Source organism: Argentina silus, assembly GCF_951799395.1.
Source record: "Argentina silus genome assembly, chromosome: 6".
NCBI lineage: Eukaryota > Metazoa > Chordata > Actinopteri > Argentiniformes > Argentinidae > Argentina > Argentina silus.
The window spans coordinates 1,870,792-1,888,291 of record NC_139660.1 but is presented as its reverse complement, the minus strand read 5'-3'; the positions used below and the strand labels follow the sequence as shown (position 1 = coordinate 1,888,291).

General features: G+C 46.9%; 4 protein-coding genes across 7 annotated transcripts in view; 2 read left to right on the top strand and 2 right to left on the bottom strand.

The window, feature by feature from the left end:
- LOC310805720 (uncharacterized protein) overlaps positions 1–2,378 on the top strand; it is a gene marked incomplete at its 5' end in the record, with an annotated part of 3,849 nt that extends 1,471 nt beyond the window's left edge. Inside the window, 2 exons of the mRNA XM_083671520.1 lie at positions 294–460; positions 1,013–2,378. Of these exons, the coding sequence (XP_083527646.1) occupies positions 294–460; positions 1,013–1,057 (212 nt within the window). The 3' untranslated portion in view covers positions 1,058–2,378. The remainder of the gene's footprint in view (positions 1–293; positions 461–1,012) is intronic.
- A 2,907-nt stretch (positions 2,379–5,285) lies between these two features.
- LOC310805527 (uncharacterized protein) lies at positions 5,286–12,401 on the bottom strand. 2 transcript variants are annotated; one of them, XM_083671249.1, is made up of 12 exons: positions 12,362–12,401; positions 11,545–11,617; positions 11,018–11,060; positions 10,386–10,522; positions 10,156–10,237; positions 9,440–9,623; positions 9,079–9,152; positions 8,716–8,792; positions 8,533–8,633; positions 8,356–8,444; positions 8,112–8,264; positions 5,286–6,029 (listed from the first exon to the last, which is right to left on the bottom strand). In XM_083671249.1, exons 2-12 carry the CDS (start codon positions 11,608–11,610, stop codon positions 5,899–5,901), a joined length of 1,137 nt encoding a protein of 378 aa, XP_083527375.1. In that variant the 5' UTR covers positions 11,611–11,617; positions 12,362–12,401; the 3' UTR covers positions 5,286–5,898. The 2 variants fall into 2 exon arrangements, with proteins under 2 accessions (XP_083527375.1, XP_083527376.1); XM_083671250.1 differs by lacking the exon at positions 12,362–12,401 and adding an exon at positions 11,770–11,964.
- Positions 12,402–12,677: 276 nt separating this feature from the next.
- Positions 12,678–15,010, top strand: mmachc (metabolism of cobalamin associated C; the record flags this gene model as incomplete). 3 transcript variants are annotated; one of them, XR_014554247.1, is made up of 6 exons in its annotated part: positions 12,678–12,767; positions 13,065–13,262; positions 13,520–13,672; positions 13,959–14,135; positions 14,241–14,548; positions 14,719–15,010. XR_014554247.1 is itself a non-coding variant. In XM_083671222.1 (5 exons), 5 exons carry the CDS (start codon positions 12,678–12,680, stop codon positions 14,451–14,453), a joined length of 828 nt encoding a protein of 275 aa, XP_083527348.1. In that variant the 3' UTR covers positions 14,454–15,010. The 3 variants fall into 3 exon arrangements, 2 of the variants coding, with proteins under 2 accessions (XP_083527348.1, XP_083527347.1); XM_083671222.1 differs by having other exon boundaries at positions 13,962–14,135; positions 14,241–15,010; XM_083671221.1 differs by having other exon boundaries at positions 14,241–15,010.
- Positions 15,011–15,150: 140 nt separating this feature from the next.
- Positions 15,151–17,500, bottom strand: part of mgst3a (microsomal glutathione S-transferase 3a) — a 2,970-nt gene continuing 620 nt past the window's right edge. The window contains exons 2-6 of the mRNA XM_083671223.1: positions 17,424–17,500; positions 16,602–16,675; positions 15,977–16,034; positions 15,709–15,781; positions 15,151–15,414 (exon numbers count right to left, since the gene is read on the bottom strand). The exon at positions 17,424–17,500 is cut by the window's right edge and continues 48 nt beyond it. Of these exons, the coding sequence (XP_083527349.1) occupies positions 15,308–15,414; positions 15,709–15,781; positions 15,977–16,034; positions 16,602–16,675; positions 17,424–17,500 (389 nt within the window). The 3' untranslated portion in view covers positions 15,151–15,307. The remainder of the gene's footprint in view (positions 15,415–15,708; positions 15,782–15,976; positions 16,035–16,601; positions 16,676–17,423) is intronic.

Below are 17,500 nucleotides of genomic sequence, written 5' to 3'. Positions count from 1 at the left end.
ACGCACACACACACAATCACTATTACTGCCCCACTCTGACGTCCACCATTGCATCGCAATGACACACACACACACACACAAACACTTTCATCTCTATAATAATTACATACAGTACAGTGTTGATACGATCACCGACTGCAAAGATATGATGTGTGTATATGTGTGTTGATGTGTGTATATGTATGTTGATGTTGATGTGTGTGTATATGTTGATGTGTGTGTGTGTGTGTGTATGTGTGTAGATTTGTGTGTGTGTGTGTATATAGTGTACATCTCCTCTGTGTCATCACCAGCAGCAGAGCCAGTCTTCCACGGAGGCGCCCCCACGCTGGACCCTCTCCTGGCAGGCCTGGTGTCGGCCTTCATCGTGACCGCAGTCGTCATCACCCTCCTCCTCTTCCTCAAGCTACGACGACGGGACAGCCGACCAGAGTTCCGGAGGCTGCAGGACCTGCCGATGGTGAGCACCCCGCCCCCCCAACACACACACACACACACACACCCGTGACGTCAGACGTGACTCTCTATTAGAGGGTTACACCCGTTCACTTCGCCCCCACAGCAAAGTTTTTTTTTGTCAGACGTTGTCCAACCTCAAAAGCGGCGTGAGTAGATGTAATTAGACGGTGCCGGTCTCTCCCCTTCATCTGGGACCGAGGCTTGCAGAGTTCTCTCCAGGCATACAGTTGTGATGTAGATAACAGATGTTGTGATGGAAAATAGATACAGTTTGACTTCGGACACCTGATCTGAGATCTGAGAATGCCAACCTTGATTTTAGGGTGAACTAGGTCTCGAACAGTCAAAGGGATAGTTCACCCAAATTACATAAACACATATTTGGTTCCTTACCCTGAAAGGAGTCTATGGACAAGGACAGACTTTGGTTCTGTTTATCTGGGCAGTGTGTCACCTAACTGCTAATTGTTAGCATTTTCAAACCAAAAACCCAATGGAAGTCAATTGTTTTAGCCTGCATGCTAACATGTTCACCATGTTTGTTCCCCTGCAGGACGACATGATGGAGGACACTCCCCTGTCCATGTACAGCTACTGACCAAGGAAACGTTGACTCAGAGGGAAAACCCCAAACTCTCCCAGTCCCTCTTCCTCAAGGCCCTGGGGCTGCGTCCCAGTTGTCCAACGTGGCTTCCTCTCCTCCTCATCTCCTCTTCTTCATCTGCGTCTCTGAGAGATCTCTGACGGGTTCAAAGGTCATTCTTGGTAGGCCTCCTCCACGTTTCAGCCTAGCCTGTGTATTGAGATCAGTGCCGATGGAGGAAAGGAGATGAGGAGAGGAGGAAGCCTCTGAGTGAGACGCACCAATGGAATGCCCTGCTGAAAACCACACCTCCAACTCAGTGTCTCTGTGTGCAACCAGGTCTTTGAGTACATGAGGTTAGGTTTCATCAGCATTCCCCATTCTCCATTCTCCATTCCCCATTCCCAATTCTACCTTCTACCTTCTACATTCTATATTCTATATTCTACCTTCTACCTTCTATATTCTACATTCTACCTTCTACATTCTATCTTCTACATTCTACATGAGGTCAGGTGACAAATCCTGGTCCTCCAGCAGGAAGTGACATTAGCAGCAGCACCCATCACTGGGTGTAGGAAGTAGCTCCGCCCAGACGCAGATTCACGCCCCCCCCCCCCCCTCCCCAATGAACCCCTAGGATTGGGAGAGGATAAGCTGTTCCTAGATCAGTACCCATGAACATCTTCTACCTGGAGCCCGTTGCTGGTCCAGTGGAGTCTCCAGATGGCTGTTCTGCCACGTCGCCCCCCAGAGGACAGGAGAGGAGGTTCAGCTGTCGGAGACGCTCCGCCCTCCACGCTGTCAGTGTCTGGGAGCTACAAGCTGATTGGAAGACTGTCAGTGGAGGGCGGGGCTAGTGTTAGTCTGGACATTCCGTGTCTCACTTTGATTCCATACTATTAACAGCCTTCCCGTCATGTAAAATAGTTTGAAAATGCGGCTAGTTTTAGGGTATTAGCCAGCAGGTGCCCCATACAGAGTTTGGGTTTGCCGGGTTTGTTTCAATGCTGAGCTCGATCTTGACGACAGATCACACCAGTAGACCAAATTATTTTCTATTTAGCAAATATTGAGAGCTTTGGCATACCATGTCAGTGATCAGTGATTGGATGAGTGGTCCCTACGAGGCATCCCTTCTTGCAACTCTAGTCAGAGCCTTTCTAGATCAGTGGTCCGTACCAGGCATCCCCTCTTGCATCTCTAGTCAGAGCCTCTCCAGTATTCACCATGGTGTTGTATTGCCTGGCTTCAGAGTTGCACAGTATGGTTGCACTTTAAGTTTAAGTGTGTGTGTGTGTGTGTGTGTGTGTGTGTGTGTGTGTGTGTGTGTGTGTGTGTGTGTGTGTGTGAGAAAGATGGAGAGGGGGGATATTTTGGGAGTGGGGGGCGGGAGGGGGGTATTCAAGTTGTGAAATGTTCTATATTATTTCCATGGAACACAGTTCTTCTCTGAAGGTCCTGCTGTCTGTAGGCCTTGTGTTTGTTTTGTTTCTTTCTCTGGTGTCATTTCTCATAGTGGGGTCCCTGAGAGGAGTGCCTTACACAGAGAGAACTTCTCTTGATCTCCATAGCCTTAGGTTCAACAGAATGAACTCTCTACAGCATTACCAGTCGGTTCCCACGTGTACACACCTAGGCCCGGGCCTCTGCTCCAACACGCTGGCGTCTAATAGCCAAGGGCATGTTCAAGATGTGAGCAGTCAGTCAAGAGCCAGCAGGATGACATTTTGAAAGAAATAATTTGGCCAGTGTCCTTTCAGAACAATTCCAGCATTGTTTGATGTACCTTTTTTTTGCATTTAACAGTTACTACATCACCAGGTTGTTTTATTAATATCATAACTTTGCCACTGCAAACTTCTGCCAAAGCTGGCCATTAACTGTCTCTAGGGAGGGTAACACATGAACGGCCGACCTCTTCTGGGTTTAATCGGTTATTGGAGACATGGTAGATGTGGTACGGAGAAAGAGACACTCACTCTATAATGTACGGCTTTAATGAGTATAACGCTCCATTGATTATATGAAGGCAGTCTCTCTTTGTTGCGCGTGCGTGTGCGTGTGCGTGCGTGTGCGTGTGCGTGTGCGTGCGTGTGCGTGTGCGTGCGTGTGCGTGTGTGTGTGAAACCGAACAACCCCCAGCCCCTCCTTTCTTCTCTACTCCTACTGAGAGTAAAAAAAGCCATACTGTATATTTCAAAAGATAATTGATGATAATTGTTATCAGCCCAGGGATGGAAAATTGTAAGATGCTATTTTTTTGGCATAATTTAGTCTGTCACTATTTCTGTTCATTAAAGATGCTGTAAGGTAAAACAATGGTTCATTTGCAGCCCCTGTATATTGTAGTTTCTAATGCAGTACCAGTCAAAGTTCTGGACACACCTTGCCAAGAGTCATCAAAGCAAAAGGTGGCTACTTTGAAGAATCTAAAATATAAAACATATTCTGGTTTGTTTAACACTTTTTTGTTTACTACATAATTCTATATGTGTTCCTTCATAGTTTTGATGTCTTCAATACTAATCTACAATGTAGAAAATAATAAAAAAAAATAAAGAAAAATCATTGAATGAGAAGGTGCGTCCAAACTTTTGACTGGTCCTGTATGTTTTTAAGTGCCAAAAGTGTACTGGTTGTATTATAAAGTTGTGTTTTGTTCGCTGTAGATTCTGGAGCGTTTCATGTTTTTTAATTAAAGAGATTTTGAAACCATCCTTTTAATGCCCTGTTTCTGACTCACATTACAGACCTCAGTTCTTGGTTGTGGTGGCTGACTTCTTGGGAACATTCTCTGATACCAACAATAAAAAACACAGAAGACACCACACACACACACACACACACACACACACAAAGCATCAGGCAGAAACAACTACAGAAAATCAAGCTCTTTTATAACTGCTTTTACACAGACTTTTATTGCAGGACCCCAAGCACACCACATTTCTTTTACAAAGTGTACACTTCATCAATGTCCTGGTTTACAAGCAGCCGTATATACAGTACTTGGCAGTGCAATAGAACTCCAAGAGAAAGGCTTGATTCATTCTAATCATCATAAATGAAGCCCCTCCCCTGGTCGTCCCTGTCTGGCCATGCTAGAAAGGACAAAAGCATCATGCCTTTGAGATGACTTTTAAACCGCGAATTCTGTAAATAACCGTAAACCTGAATCAAGCAGCTCATATACATGTTTGTCATGATACTGTCACGTCTGTCCTTCTTACAATGGCCATCTATATGAGTGTGCTACTGTACCACATCAGACGGCTGTCTGACTACCTTCTTCTCCCCCCTATCACTTCCGATCCACCCTAGCTGAACCTTCACTGCCCAGGGCCTTTCAGGATTTCGAAAAAAATGTTGTTGGGGTGGGGCAGTCCCACTCTTATATAGTTGTTTTTGTATTGGATAGAGACAGTGGAGAGAGACAGGAAAGTAAGGAGGAGAGGGCATGTCAGCAGGGCATGGGTCCAAATCTGGCCCGTGCCAACATGGGCATGTGTGTGGATTGCAGGCCGCGGTGCTAGGCCACTGGCCCAACCCAGGTCACATATTTTCGAAACTTTTGATCTCGATCATAATGATTCAAATAGTTTTTTTGCTATCCAGGACCAGATCCTGGGCCCTGGTCCCTGACTACATTATACTGCTGGCAGGACACGAGGACAACCGCTGGGCTGAGAGTCTTTGATCTACGGTGTATTACACAAATGGCTGGAACTGGATCTGTCCCTCCTTTGGCCGGACATGGGGACCATCTGTGGCCATCCCGGGCTGGAGTCTGTACACGTCCACCCCTAAAGAACCCGCTAAGCCCCCCCCCCTCCCCTCCCCCCCCAGCTGTGGTCCAGAGCAACATGGGGTTGTTCCCTCCATGGGGGGCTGTCTGGCTGGCTGCTGAAATATTCAACAGCCTGAGAGAGAGTGACTCATGTCTGACAACGTGGAGGACACCAGCTCTGTGGTCCAGGGGGGAGAGGAGGAAGGGAAGACAGGAGGAGGGAGAGTTAGGGGAGGGAGGAGGGAGAGGAGGAAGGGAAGACAGGAGGAGGGAGAGTTAGGGAAGGGAGGAGGAGGGAGAGGAAGGACAGAAGTACATCGTTCATCAATATTCTAGACGTTTCCTCTACTCTCCTCAGTTTCCCGAGAGCTTCATTGCTAAAGTAGTACTTTATGTCTTTTGTCCCGACCAAGGCGCTCTTGAATGATGCGAGGAGAACAAGTCTTGGTTAAAAAGCTTTTATTTCATCAGTATTTCCACAGAACAACGTACATCTAATACTCAACCCGGCCCAGTCAGAGCCCCTACAGGTTAATGCTGTGAAGTATCCTAAAACATGGGGGTAGCACCAGTCATGACTTGCGTAGTCCAAGGCTTAGTGGTAAACACACTTGTATGTAAGTAAATCTGATTTTACTCATGATTTTAGACTCATGTCATCGGTGGACTTTATGGTTTTTTTTGTCAATAATTTATTTATTAACAGTTACTCCCTCTGCGGATTTCATTTCAATAAAACACTGTTTCATTGTTTGGCCGGAACACAAAAGTACACACATACACTTTCTCCCAAGTAACACTTTGACACAAGACAAAAAAGACAGCATAAGCATGTTGAGGTTTTTAAGAAAAAGGTGCATTTCTCAAGTTGAATTGATGTCCTCCATCCAATAATGGCTCCCCCCTCAGTCAGGGTTTGAGCCCAGAATCTTATCAGTCTTCACATGTGGAGACATTTACTTTCTTCAGACAAAACTACTAACCAGTGGTTCTAGGTCCGGATCCCATTTGGGTTCCTACCTTCTACACAACTGTTCAATCCTTTCATAGTGATCCTCCAAAATGGTCAGAGGTCGCTGAGGCTGAGGTCATCCTCATCATCATCATCCTCCTCCTCCAGCCCGCTTCCTGCGCCTCTGAGGTCACTTCCTGTTAGCCCAGAGCCCAGACGTGTCCGCGGGGCAGATTGACGAGGAGCTGACAGAAGAAGAAGAAGAGAGAGAGAGAGATTTCAACATGTGTTGGTGTGTGTTCCTGTGTCTGTGTTGGTGCATACAGTACCAGTCAAAAGTTTGGACACACCTTGCCAAGAGTGTGCAAAGCTGTCATCAAAGCAAAAGGTGGCTACTCTGAAGAATCTAAAATATAAAACATATTCTGGTTTGTTTAACACTTTTTTGTTTACTACATAATTCCATATGTGTTCCTTCATAGTTTTGATGTCTTCAATATTAATCTACAATGTAAAAAATTATAAAAATAAAGAAAAACCATTGAATGAGAAGGTGTGTCCAAACTTTTGACTGGTACTATATTTATTTCAACTACTTGTTTAATCCTGATATGGTTCTTTAGAGAATTGCTTTCCGCAATATCAAGAAGTGAGGCAGGGCAGGGCATGGCAGGGCAGGAGTGTGTAGTGTGTGTGTGTGTGTGTGTCTCTCTGTGTGTGTACTATCATTTCATTTGTCTGGCTGCATGTGTCCAAATCGCTCGGGGAAACATTTAGGGCCCAGATCCCAATCTCTTACGGGAATGCTGACCGACTGCTAAATCCTCTGGGACTCATCACACACGCACACACACACACACACGCACACACACACACACACACGCACACACACACACACGCGCACAGGCAGGAACACGCAGGCACACGCACGCACACACATACACACACACACACACACATAGACAGACAGACAGACAGACACACACGGACTCAGGCAGGCAACCACACACACACACACACACACACACACACACACACACACACACACACACACACACACACAGAGAGAGAGAGAGAGAGAGAGAGGACTAGCAGAGATTGGTAGGGAGGAAATGAGAGTTTCTCTTTTCCATCCTAAGGCAAGCAGCTCCTCAGTCACGACACACTTCAACAGGGTAGAGAGGACAGAGCTGCTCGGTACAGTAGGTGTAGACTCATAGGCCAACTGTGTGTGTGTGTGTGTGTGTGTGTGTGTGTGTGTGTGTGTGTGTGTGTGTGTGTGTTTTATTGTCTACGAGTTTTGTGTACATAATCACTGAACAAAAGTCCTCTCTATCCAAGACTGGCTCTCCTTTATGATGCACCATCTGTTTCTCTCTCCCTCTCTCTCTCTCTCTCTATAATCTTTCTTTATGTCTTTCTTTTTTTTTTTATCCGCCTCCTTTATTTATCCCTCTTTTCATCTGTCTCTCTTTTCTAGTCTTTTAAAACTTTTTGTTGAACCCCGCATCACATCAAACCACACAGTATCTAAGTGAGTCTGAAAAACACACACACCTGCTTGGTCACCTTATTCAAGTTTAAACAAAGAAGTTCCCTCTCCTGTGTTGACGTTCAGACTTAGAGCAGATCTGACAGACGGATGGGTTGCTTGGTTGGCACACACACAGAAAACCACACACACACACACACACACACACACACACACACACACACACACACACACACACACACACACACAGGTGCTTTAAAAAAAGACTCTGATGATCTTTGGTGAGTCAAGCACTTTATGGTGAGTCACCCAGAGACAGTTAGATCTTATCTCCTGCCCAGATGTGTGGGGGAAGTTAGCAACACTCTCTGTTCCACTACAACACACAGGGCCATCTGGTGCTCTGCCTCCTCTTTCTACACGGGGGGGTCCAAAAGTGTGTGTGTACAGTACGTCTGGCTGTGTGTGTGTGTGTGTGTGTGTGTGTGTGTGTAGCCATGTATGTATGTGTAAGGACACCGGCAACATGTTTTTAGTGAGGGCTAATGTTCCTGGTGAAAAGGGTAAGTGTACACACTCTGGGGGTCCAGAACCCAACGAGGGTCAACAGTGAACCTCCTCCTCCTCAAACACACCCAGTAAACGACCTAACGACCTATGACCTAAGCATATTAGCGTTATTGCCTCGTTGCAAAGCTGAGGAGCTAGCTTGCCCGAAGCATTTCACTGCCCCGTCTACGGGTGTATTCTGTGTGCTGTAGATGGCAAATAAACTTTGATTTGATCTGAATTTGCACACGTGTTTTTGCTTTTGAAACTCTGCGTCCTTACTGACCGGGCTCTCTGTCGTCCAGCCATGATAAGTCATCCGAGCTGACCTCGGCCAGGCTGGGGGTGGGGCTGAAGTCCTCCGAGTCAGAGTCTGGCTCTGCCTCCTGAATTCTGACCCCTCTACGGCTGGAGTCTGGAGCCAGTACTGGGGCTAATGCTGTGGGGAAAGAAGAAAAATTCCCTTATGTCACTGTTATCTGTGTGTGTGTGTGTGTGTGTGTGTGTGTGTGTGTGTGTGTGTGTCTCACCTGCTGTGCGTAGTGTAACTGGAGGTGTGGGTTGTCTTTCTCTGAGAATCAGATTCCTCACTTCATCCTTTAACTCTGACACAGTTGTCCTACAGACAGACAAATAACATTACACACACACACACACAAAGACACACACAAAGACACAAAGATACACACAAAGACACACACACACACCTGATCTGGCGGACCTCCTGCTGTGTGTGAGAGTATTGAGAGACATTCTTGGCCAGGTCGAGGCTGTGTGTTCTGTAGCTGTCTGTGAGTTCCTCCAAAGTCTGGGGAGAGACACAGGGGTCAGGGGTCAAACACACACTGTCCCATCTCCACTGTTCTGAGTGACAGACTGAGTGTGTTAACCTGGCAGCTGCGTTCATACTGCCTCCTCGTCTCCCTGGTCTCCGACTGCTGGAGAAACATGTCTTCCTCCTGCCTCCCTGTTTCTCACACACACACACACACACACACACACACACACACACACACACACACACACACACACACACACACACACACACACACACACACACACACACACACCCGTAATTAGATAGTTAAAAGGCGTAGGAGTGAGCGAGACCGTGCTTGCCCTGGCTACAGGCCAGCTCTGAGACTGGAACATGTGCAGTCCTGAAGAGATAACCTGAGAATAGTCCGTCTGTGTGTGTGTGTGTGTGTGTGTGTGTGTGTGTGTGTGTGTGTGTGTGTGTGTGTGTGTCTCACTGAACCGTGTCTTCAGCTGGTCCACCTCTCTCCTCAGGTGATCCAACTCCTCTCTCCGCAGCTTTGAGCTGAAACTGTAGAGGGCAAAAATCTGCTTTTACCAAACTCCTCATCACAGCCATTCAGTCATTCATTCACTGATGGCCCATTTAAACTGTCCTCTCTCCCCTCTCTCATTACTCCTCTAAAAAAAGGGTCCATTATTACACTCTGTTCTTTTATCCATCACCCCCCCCCCCCCCCCCCCCCATCCCTTTCTCCAGAGTGAATCTCAATCACACACATAGGTCATGTTTTTTTTGCCTTTGGTCATTTCACTCCGTAGCCACTCCCACAGGTGATAAACCCCGCCCCCCCTCACCTCTCCTCCAGGTTGCCTAGCGACGTGGCCTTGCTGATGTGTCCCCTCAGACTGCTGAGCTCCCGGCTCACCTCTCTCCTCCACTGCTCCGTCTCTCTCTCTCTCCCTGCTCCCGGACTCGGGCCCCTCCTCTCTTCATCCCTCTCTCTCTCCCTCTCCAGCTCACGCAACCTGCGAACCTCCTCTGAGAAAGAGACAGAAAACGTTATTATATTCATTTGACATTACATTTACTGGACAGATCATGAGGGCAAACCCTAACCCGAACCCTAACCCGAACCCTAACCCTTCCTTGGTTGACAGCACATGGTCATTAAAGACATGTGTTGTCACAAATGGAAATGTGTACATTTTTATTTATTTTTTTGGTTTTGCTGTTCTGTTTTAACTGGAGTCCGTCTAAAACATATGTTTAGTGATCCAACGAGTCCTACATACATACATACACACACACACACACACACACACACACACACACACACACACACACACACACACACACACACACACACACACACACACACACACACACACACAGTCCATAAGTCTTGTTATGAATAATGACAGCTCTCAGAGGCTGGTGTGTCTGTGAGAGTAGATATAACCCCTGTGTCTGGAGATTAGGTCACGTTTGGCAGGTGTCATTCTTTATCCGGGTCCCCATTAGCTGCTGCCGAAGCTATCGCTAGTCTTCATGGGGTCCTTGGGATAATCACCTTGTAGTGTCTGTATGTGGCGCTGTTGAGAGTGCTTTTCTCTCTCCATGTCATGGAGCTTCTGGGTGAGAGATTCAATGGCCTGGCAACACACGGAAAACGCAGTAAGGACATTTTCACTACTTTGTCAGTTCTCGTGATGTAATGACAGTAGAGTGACATTTAATCAGAGTCTCTTTCTTTCGCTCTCTAACACACACACGCACCCGCGCACACACACACACACACACCTGGCTCTGCATCTGAAGCTGTGACTGAACAGCGGCCAGGTCTGACCACTGCACCACATGACTGAGAGAGGGGGGGGGCTGGAGGAGAGGAGGGGGGGGGGGCTCCAAACCGGACACATCTCTCTCTGGATACAGGTCTGCACAGACAGGGTGAGTCAGACAGAATCCGAGGTAGACAGAACAGAAACACATAACAGAGGAAGAGAGAAAGAGAAATGGTGGGAGAGAGAGAGACCGAGGTGAGGGGGAGTCAGACACAAGCCATCAGTCCTCCCACCCCTCTCACATCAACACGGCAGTCTGTGGTCATGCTTATTCTTACACCGTAAAAGTGAGACCTGGGCCCAGTATTTAAAAACGTTTAATCCAGATCAGAATGATCCAGATTCTTTTTTACTATCAGGGATCAGATCTATCTGACAGATTGTGAGTCGTATAGGGGGAAATCAGCCAGTTTTATCTGATCCTGGATAGTAAAAAAAAATTTAAAAAAAATAAAAAATAAAAAATAAAAATAAACCAGGATCATTCTGATCCAGATTAAACGTTTTGAAATACTGGGTCCTGAAGATCACCAAGGCAGAGAGGCCACGAGATCCTTCCCACTGTCGGCCATCTTAGACACCTCTCACCTTCCCTTCCTTTAGAGAACTTCCCTGATGAGCTCAGTCGCTCCTGTGGGAACAAGAAAACCGTTGACACAGACAGTAGGGAATTTCACTGGGGTTTTTTTAACGTCAAGGTTTCTTTAATGTTACCAACATTATGCTAAACTATTGTCTATGCTAAACGCTAGAAATGTGCTAACATCTGATAAAAGCCGATTGATGGTGATGCGCTGACAAACTCATATTTTGTTGTGCTATGGCGCCATCTACTGACCAAATTGATTCATTGACACAGCGACCATCCTTCAGAAGAAGACTGTCTTTGACACTTCACCTATCTGCACGGATCTACAAGGTGATACTTGATAAAAATAGATCTCAGCCCAGACATTGCCTTTCATCTATCCTGCGTGTTCAGATCAGTGCAGATGAAGGACGAGGGGATGTGGACAGGAGACCACGTTAGAAGATTGTGAAGACTAGCTAATTAGTTAATATCATAATCATCTCCTATAATAGGATTCCCTTAGTCTCCCGAGGCTGCTACTCACCCTCATCTTGGCCACGCTGCCATCAGCCGCTGACAGGATGGAGCTCAGCTGATTGTCCCAGTTCATCTCAGGGCTGACACACACACACACACACACACACACACACACACACACACACGGGTTATGTCAAATTGGACAAGAGTGCAAAGGGGTATAGAACTGTCTGAAACAGGCCCGGAAGTGCAATTGCACTGTAAGCATTGATAATATGGGGACTAGCGTCACCTGCGTCTGGGTCACTGAAACTGGTTGATGCCATAGACTCATGTAGGTATAAGCAACTCAATTAAAGTTATTGAATGATGCAGTAGTACGTAATTCTAGACGTGCTCGGTGTCTGGCTGGTGGAAGGAGCCAGGCAGCGACGCGATCACTGACACTTCGTGACAGATGAGGTTCCAGACAGTTGAAAGTTCCGCTTGTTGACGCGGTGACACTGGATACACACATACACACTAGCGCATTGTTTGCCATGATTGCTAGCACGCCAGCTCTGGGTTAGTCTAGGTTCTTAATCAGCAAGCTAGACCATCATGGGTTTATCTATCCACAGACACGTATGGTGATACCGATATTCAGCTCTGACGCTAAATACTGCAGGTCAATACGACAAATCAAACCACGCTGTGAATCAATCCATCACATTCATTCATCTGAGCTAGTAGGTTGGAAACGAACGGGCATTGGCAGGGAGACGCGCGTACAAGCAATCACAATATACTTTGGGTGCTGGCAGACACACAGCACAACTAATCTCTAGATTGTGGAAAAATGGCCATAAACAAACAGTGTGAAGAAACGATAAGCTGCTACTTACAGCCTGTCCAGTTCCACATTTAAATCCAGCTCATAACAACCACGTAGTCTAGACGTAGTTGCGTAGGAGACGTCAACGTGGCTGAGGGGTTCTGGGTATTGGAGTGAATGGTCAATAGACGGCTACGTTCATCGCACTTGCAGAAACTACATACTTCATTCGATTCATATATCTACTCTAAGTACACAATTGTGCGTTATAATTATCGCAAATATCCGAAAAGAATCTCACAAGTTCCCTCTACTTAATCTGATAAAGTTAGCCACATACTATAGAACAACATTTCCCATAATGCAGCACACGTTGACATTCAGCAATGGCGACTCCCTGTGCCAGTGTGGAGGATGTCAGAGGGTTGCTGCGTGATTCACTGTCATCGCTTGGGTTTGAAGTTTACCCACTGAAGGTAGCTTTCACGCCGTCCCGTTCAGTCAGTTTATATGAGTTGGAAACCGTCTGGGCTTGCAAGCTCACAAACCATCGAGCTTACAGCAGCCATGCAGTCACTGACAGTGAAGTGTCAGCAAATCAAGTTCATTAACCATTCAGCTGGCTCAATACAGTAGCTATTGTGCTTGAAACTTGCTCAAATATGCCATATTATCACGTTCAAATGTAGTATATTTTTATATATATATGTATACCCTCTGGAAATATTTGTGTCTGACACTGGTGTTTGTGTGTCTGTGTGTCTGTTCCTCAGATTGGCTGGTACAATGCGGTCCTCTCCCCCTCCCTCCAGCTGCAGTACTCAGATGACACCCTGGGGGCAGTGGTGCTCAGCACCCCTGCCATGTTTGAACGAGTCTTCATCCCCTTTCTGGAGAGCAGGGCCTGTAAGGGGGTCTCAGACCCAATAGACGAGTGCATCAAACACTGCATCAGTAACACTGTCTCTCAGGTGTGTGTGTGCGTGTGTGTGTGTGTGTGTGTGTGTGCGTGCGTGCGTGTGTGTGTGATCACAGAGTGTCGCTCACTGCATTATCACCTTAATCTCTCTCTCTTTCTCTCTCTCCCTCCCTCCTTCCCCTCCTCCCTCTCTCTCTCTCTCTCTCTCTCTCTCCCTCCTTCCCCTCCTCTCTCTCTCTCTCTCCCTCCTTCCCCTCCTCCCTCTCTCTCTCTCTCCCCCTCCTTCCCCTCCTCCCTCTCTCTTTGTAGTGTTTCCCTGGTCAGAAGGTGGATGTGAGTTATGACTATGAGATGCTGCCCAGCCGGAAGCCTAAGTTCCTGGCCCAGACTGCAGCCCACGTGGCTGGAGCAGCTTACTATTACAGAAGCTCTGACGTTCCCGACAATCCCTGGGGGCAGAAGGTTAGGGGAGGACCATACATACTAAAGAGTTTCCCTCAGGAATCAGAAGTCATTTACTATAGAATTACTACTTTAGGATTACAATTACTACATTGATTGTGGCTCAGTTGGTAGAGCATGGCGCTAACAACGCTTAGGTTGTGGGTTCGATTCCTGCTGGGACCATACATACTGAAAAATGTACGCGCTCACTACAATGTAAGTCGCTTTGGATAAAAGCGTCAGCTAAATGGCGTACATTACTAATGACTCTCTCCGCTCCCCTCCTCTCCTCTTGTGTCTACAGAAGATGTTTGGGGTGTGTGTGCATCCTCGGTTCGGGGGCTGGTTTGCCATAAGAGCTCTGTTGGTGTTCGGCGGGGTGGAGGTGGGCTCTGAGCTGCAGCAGTCTCCCCCGCCTGACTGTGTGCCCACCAGGGATGCCCGGGTAGAGCTGCTGGAGGACTTCAACCTCCGCTGGCGGGTAGGGTTGACATCTTCAATAAAAGTTAAATCAACTTGGAACACTTTCCCAAAGGAGGGAAGAAGGGTAGAATTCAAGCTCATTATTTGTTTTGGGGGTTGGCAGGACTGGAGTTACCGCGACGTCATCCCTCCAGCCCAGACCTACTCCCAGAGACAGAGGGACTACTTCTCCACCGTCCCAGCTCAGCGCTCAGCCCTGCTCAGGGACTGGGGCTATCTGCCTGGGGGAGGGGGAGGGGGAGGGGGAGGGGGAGACCCAAACCCAAACCCAATCCCTCACACTGACACACAGGCTCTGGAGATCGGACAGACGTGATAGATGGGAGATCCTGGTCCCCCAGGGCAGCAGACAGTAGATGCTGGTTCTCAGTCTTGTTTTTCAACCTGAGACTGATTTAGACCTGGAAACAGGTGTGTGATTGGGCTCTCTGGGTAATCGGCTATTAAAGGGACACATCATTATTGTTTAACCTCATATTCATAAAAAAAAAAAAACTACAGCCACAAACACACTCCCCCTAGCTGGAAACATTAAAAAAGAAATTACCCCCAGGATTAAAGTTGTGTCCCCCTCTCCACAGTGAGACTCAGCTGACTCCTAGGAGATGTATCTGCTACAGATGAGGATATTAGACAGCTTTCTAGTCAACCATTTCATGATGTTTCTCCGTCCACAGAAGAGTCTTCCATTGTGAGCTACTTTAAACCGCCTTATCTATCCTGCTGTAATGTTAGAGATAGACTGTAGTGATTAGAGATAGACTGTAGTGATTAGAGATAGGAGATGCTTTGAATAGTTTCGACTATCAGTGTGGGAAAGGGATATGGAAGTTTACAGAATGTTTTTTGCATTTATCTGTTGTGTACCTTTATGACAGATGATGGTAGATGATCCATGTTTAACAATGTTTTTTAGTTTAACAATCTTTAGTATGAGTTGGTTTAGTGACCTAGTGCCCTCTAGTGGTCATAAGTATAATAGAGCAACCTAACGACAAATGAATGTGTAGGCCTTCTGCTGTGCTTGTATTGACAAACTGAATTTTATTGTAAAAAGAAATCATGTTGACAGTAAACATACAGTCAGTTGCTATCCTCATGTCTGCATTAACAGTCAGTTCAGGATTGGACGGCTATCTCTCTTCCCTTCCTGGGTCGTGGTGGTGGGTATTACGCTCTGACCCAGCCAAGAAGAGTCCTTCCAAAGTCCACAGAGGCAAAGAACAGCCCCACCAGGGCAAAGTCCCCAAACGCACCTCTGCGTCTCTTAGCTGGCTCTGTGAGGGGAGGGGCAAACAGATGATAAAGGGAAGCAGTTGTTGTAGTGTGTTTTGTTCTCTTTCTTTTTTTTAACTTGTAAAGCCCTGAACAAAGTCCTGTTTAGTTGGCACTGTTTGATGAAGTTGGGAAGTTGGAATGTAACATAATGCTGAGGTACTTCATACTTGTATGTTATTCTGTCATATGGTGCTGGGAGCTGAAGAATATTTGACGTTCATTCATGCAATAAATAAAAATATCAAACGATATTGTTGCCGTTAAAATTTGACCAGAGTGTGCTTGGTTTTTACCTCCAGTGGCGTATCCGTGAGCAAACACGAACCTGCTTAATATCCATACCATTCCCAGAGCGCTGGCCACACGCTACAACACACACACACACACACAGGGGTTAACACCAATCAGTAACAACCAGTCCCTTAGTACTAACTACCATACATGGCTTACAAAATACCACCACCTTAGGTGTGGAGACAGGCATCACACAGTGGATATTTGATATTTGATAGAGTTGAATCACGTCACGAGGAGGCAGTTGAACACAGCCGCTGTACTCACAGGATGCTGAAGGCCTCCGACGGACAGGTAGAACAGGAACGGAGTGAGGGCCTCGTTCCTGCCAAAAAGAGATCCATTGACATGAGCATGGGGATTCCCCTTGCCAAACCACTCTCGCCTGCTTTGTCCCTGTGCTCCTCAAGTGTGCACTTTTAGCGAGCTACTTTCAGCTAGCTACTTTCAGCTAGCTACTTTTAGCTTTAACAATCTAGGTGTTTTCGTATGTTACACATGTTCTTTTTTACTCTACTATTTATACTGCAGTTGTGTCATGTCTACTGTCTTGTGTCCCCAACAATCGTCACTGTCCAACTGTCTCACTTATCTTGTACTATGTCACTTGTTGTCTTGTCCTACCTCATTGCACTACTGCGTATTTGTATTATTGTATTATTTCTATTATTTGTATTGTATGCTGCATTGTCAAGGAACCGAGCCCAAGAATTTTACTCCCTGCACTCATGTTTGAGATGTAACAAATAAACTTGAAACTTGAAACTAGTTCTGGTGGTATACGTACGTGTTTTGGTGGTATACGTACGTGTTTTGGTGGTATACGTACGTGTTCTGGTGGTATACGTACGTGTTCTGGTGGTATACGTACGTGTTCTGGTGGTATACGTACGTGTTTTGGTGAGCTCTCTGGATGCAGTTGAAGATGTGTCCATTCTCTGGGTCATCACTGTACATCGTTGGGTACTGGGCCATTGAGGAGAGAACGGCATCAATACCAGTTAGTATTGGTCTTATTATCAATTGGCACATACAGTGTATACAGTAAGAAGGAAGATAGTAAGAATTGCAACCATTCCATTCAGCTGGATATGTTTGTGTTTGTAGTCAACCATACTTCTATGAGATGAGGCCTTGTTAGCTGTGTGGCAGCCTGTTGGGCTTGGCCCTGGGAATGCCCCCCGGTTGGGGCTGAAGTCCCACCTCATCAGCCAGCATGTTCTCTCCCAGGTGCCGCAGGCAAGCTAGGCTGCAGTGAACCAGCCACACCTGAGGTCAATGAGCTTGTTAGGGCTCTCAGACCCTAGACACTTAAGCCTCAGGCTCAGTGCTAAGCTTGGCTTCTCTGTTGACAGGAGGACAAGCCAAGCTCCCCTCTGTGCTGGCAAACCTGAACCTGAACGAGGCTGAATGGCCCTGGCCGGTCCTGGACCGGCCTCATTAAGGAAGTTTGGACAAGAGGCCCGTAAGCTGAGTAGCAGCCCGGCCCCAAGTGTTTTCAGGTCAATTATCAGTTTTGAGTTTGTTAGCCACGGATGATGCTCTGTGTGAGCTCGGCCTTTCATTTGAGGTTCATCCTTTCTGTTAACCTTTGTTATTTGTTGAATAAATACACCGGCTGCTACACCCATCTACTGCCCCACCCTCCCCCTGCTACACCCATCTACTGCCCCACCCTCCCCCTGCTACAGCACCAGTAGCCCAGCCTACTGACCTGAATGTTGTATTTGATGCGAGCCTTCACCACATTGTGTGACAGGTGGGACATGAGGACAAAGGTGGCTGCTCCCG

Coding starts and splice junctions, on each gene's coding strand:
- LOC310805527 (XM_083671249.1), bottom strand. CDS start 11,610: ATGAACTGGGACAATCAGCTGAGCTCCATCCTGTCAGCGGCTGATGGC. Junction 8,793..9,078: donor CCAGCTGAAGACACGGTTCA/GTGAGACACACA, acceptor TGTGAGAAACAG/GGAGGCAGGAGGAAGACATG. Junction 8,265..8,355: donor AGTTACACTACGCACAGCAG/GTGAGACACACA, acceptor CTTTCCCCACAG/CATTAGCCCCAGTACTGGCT.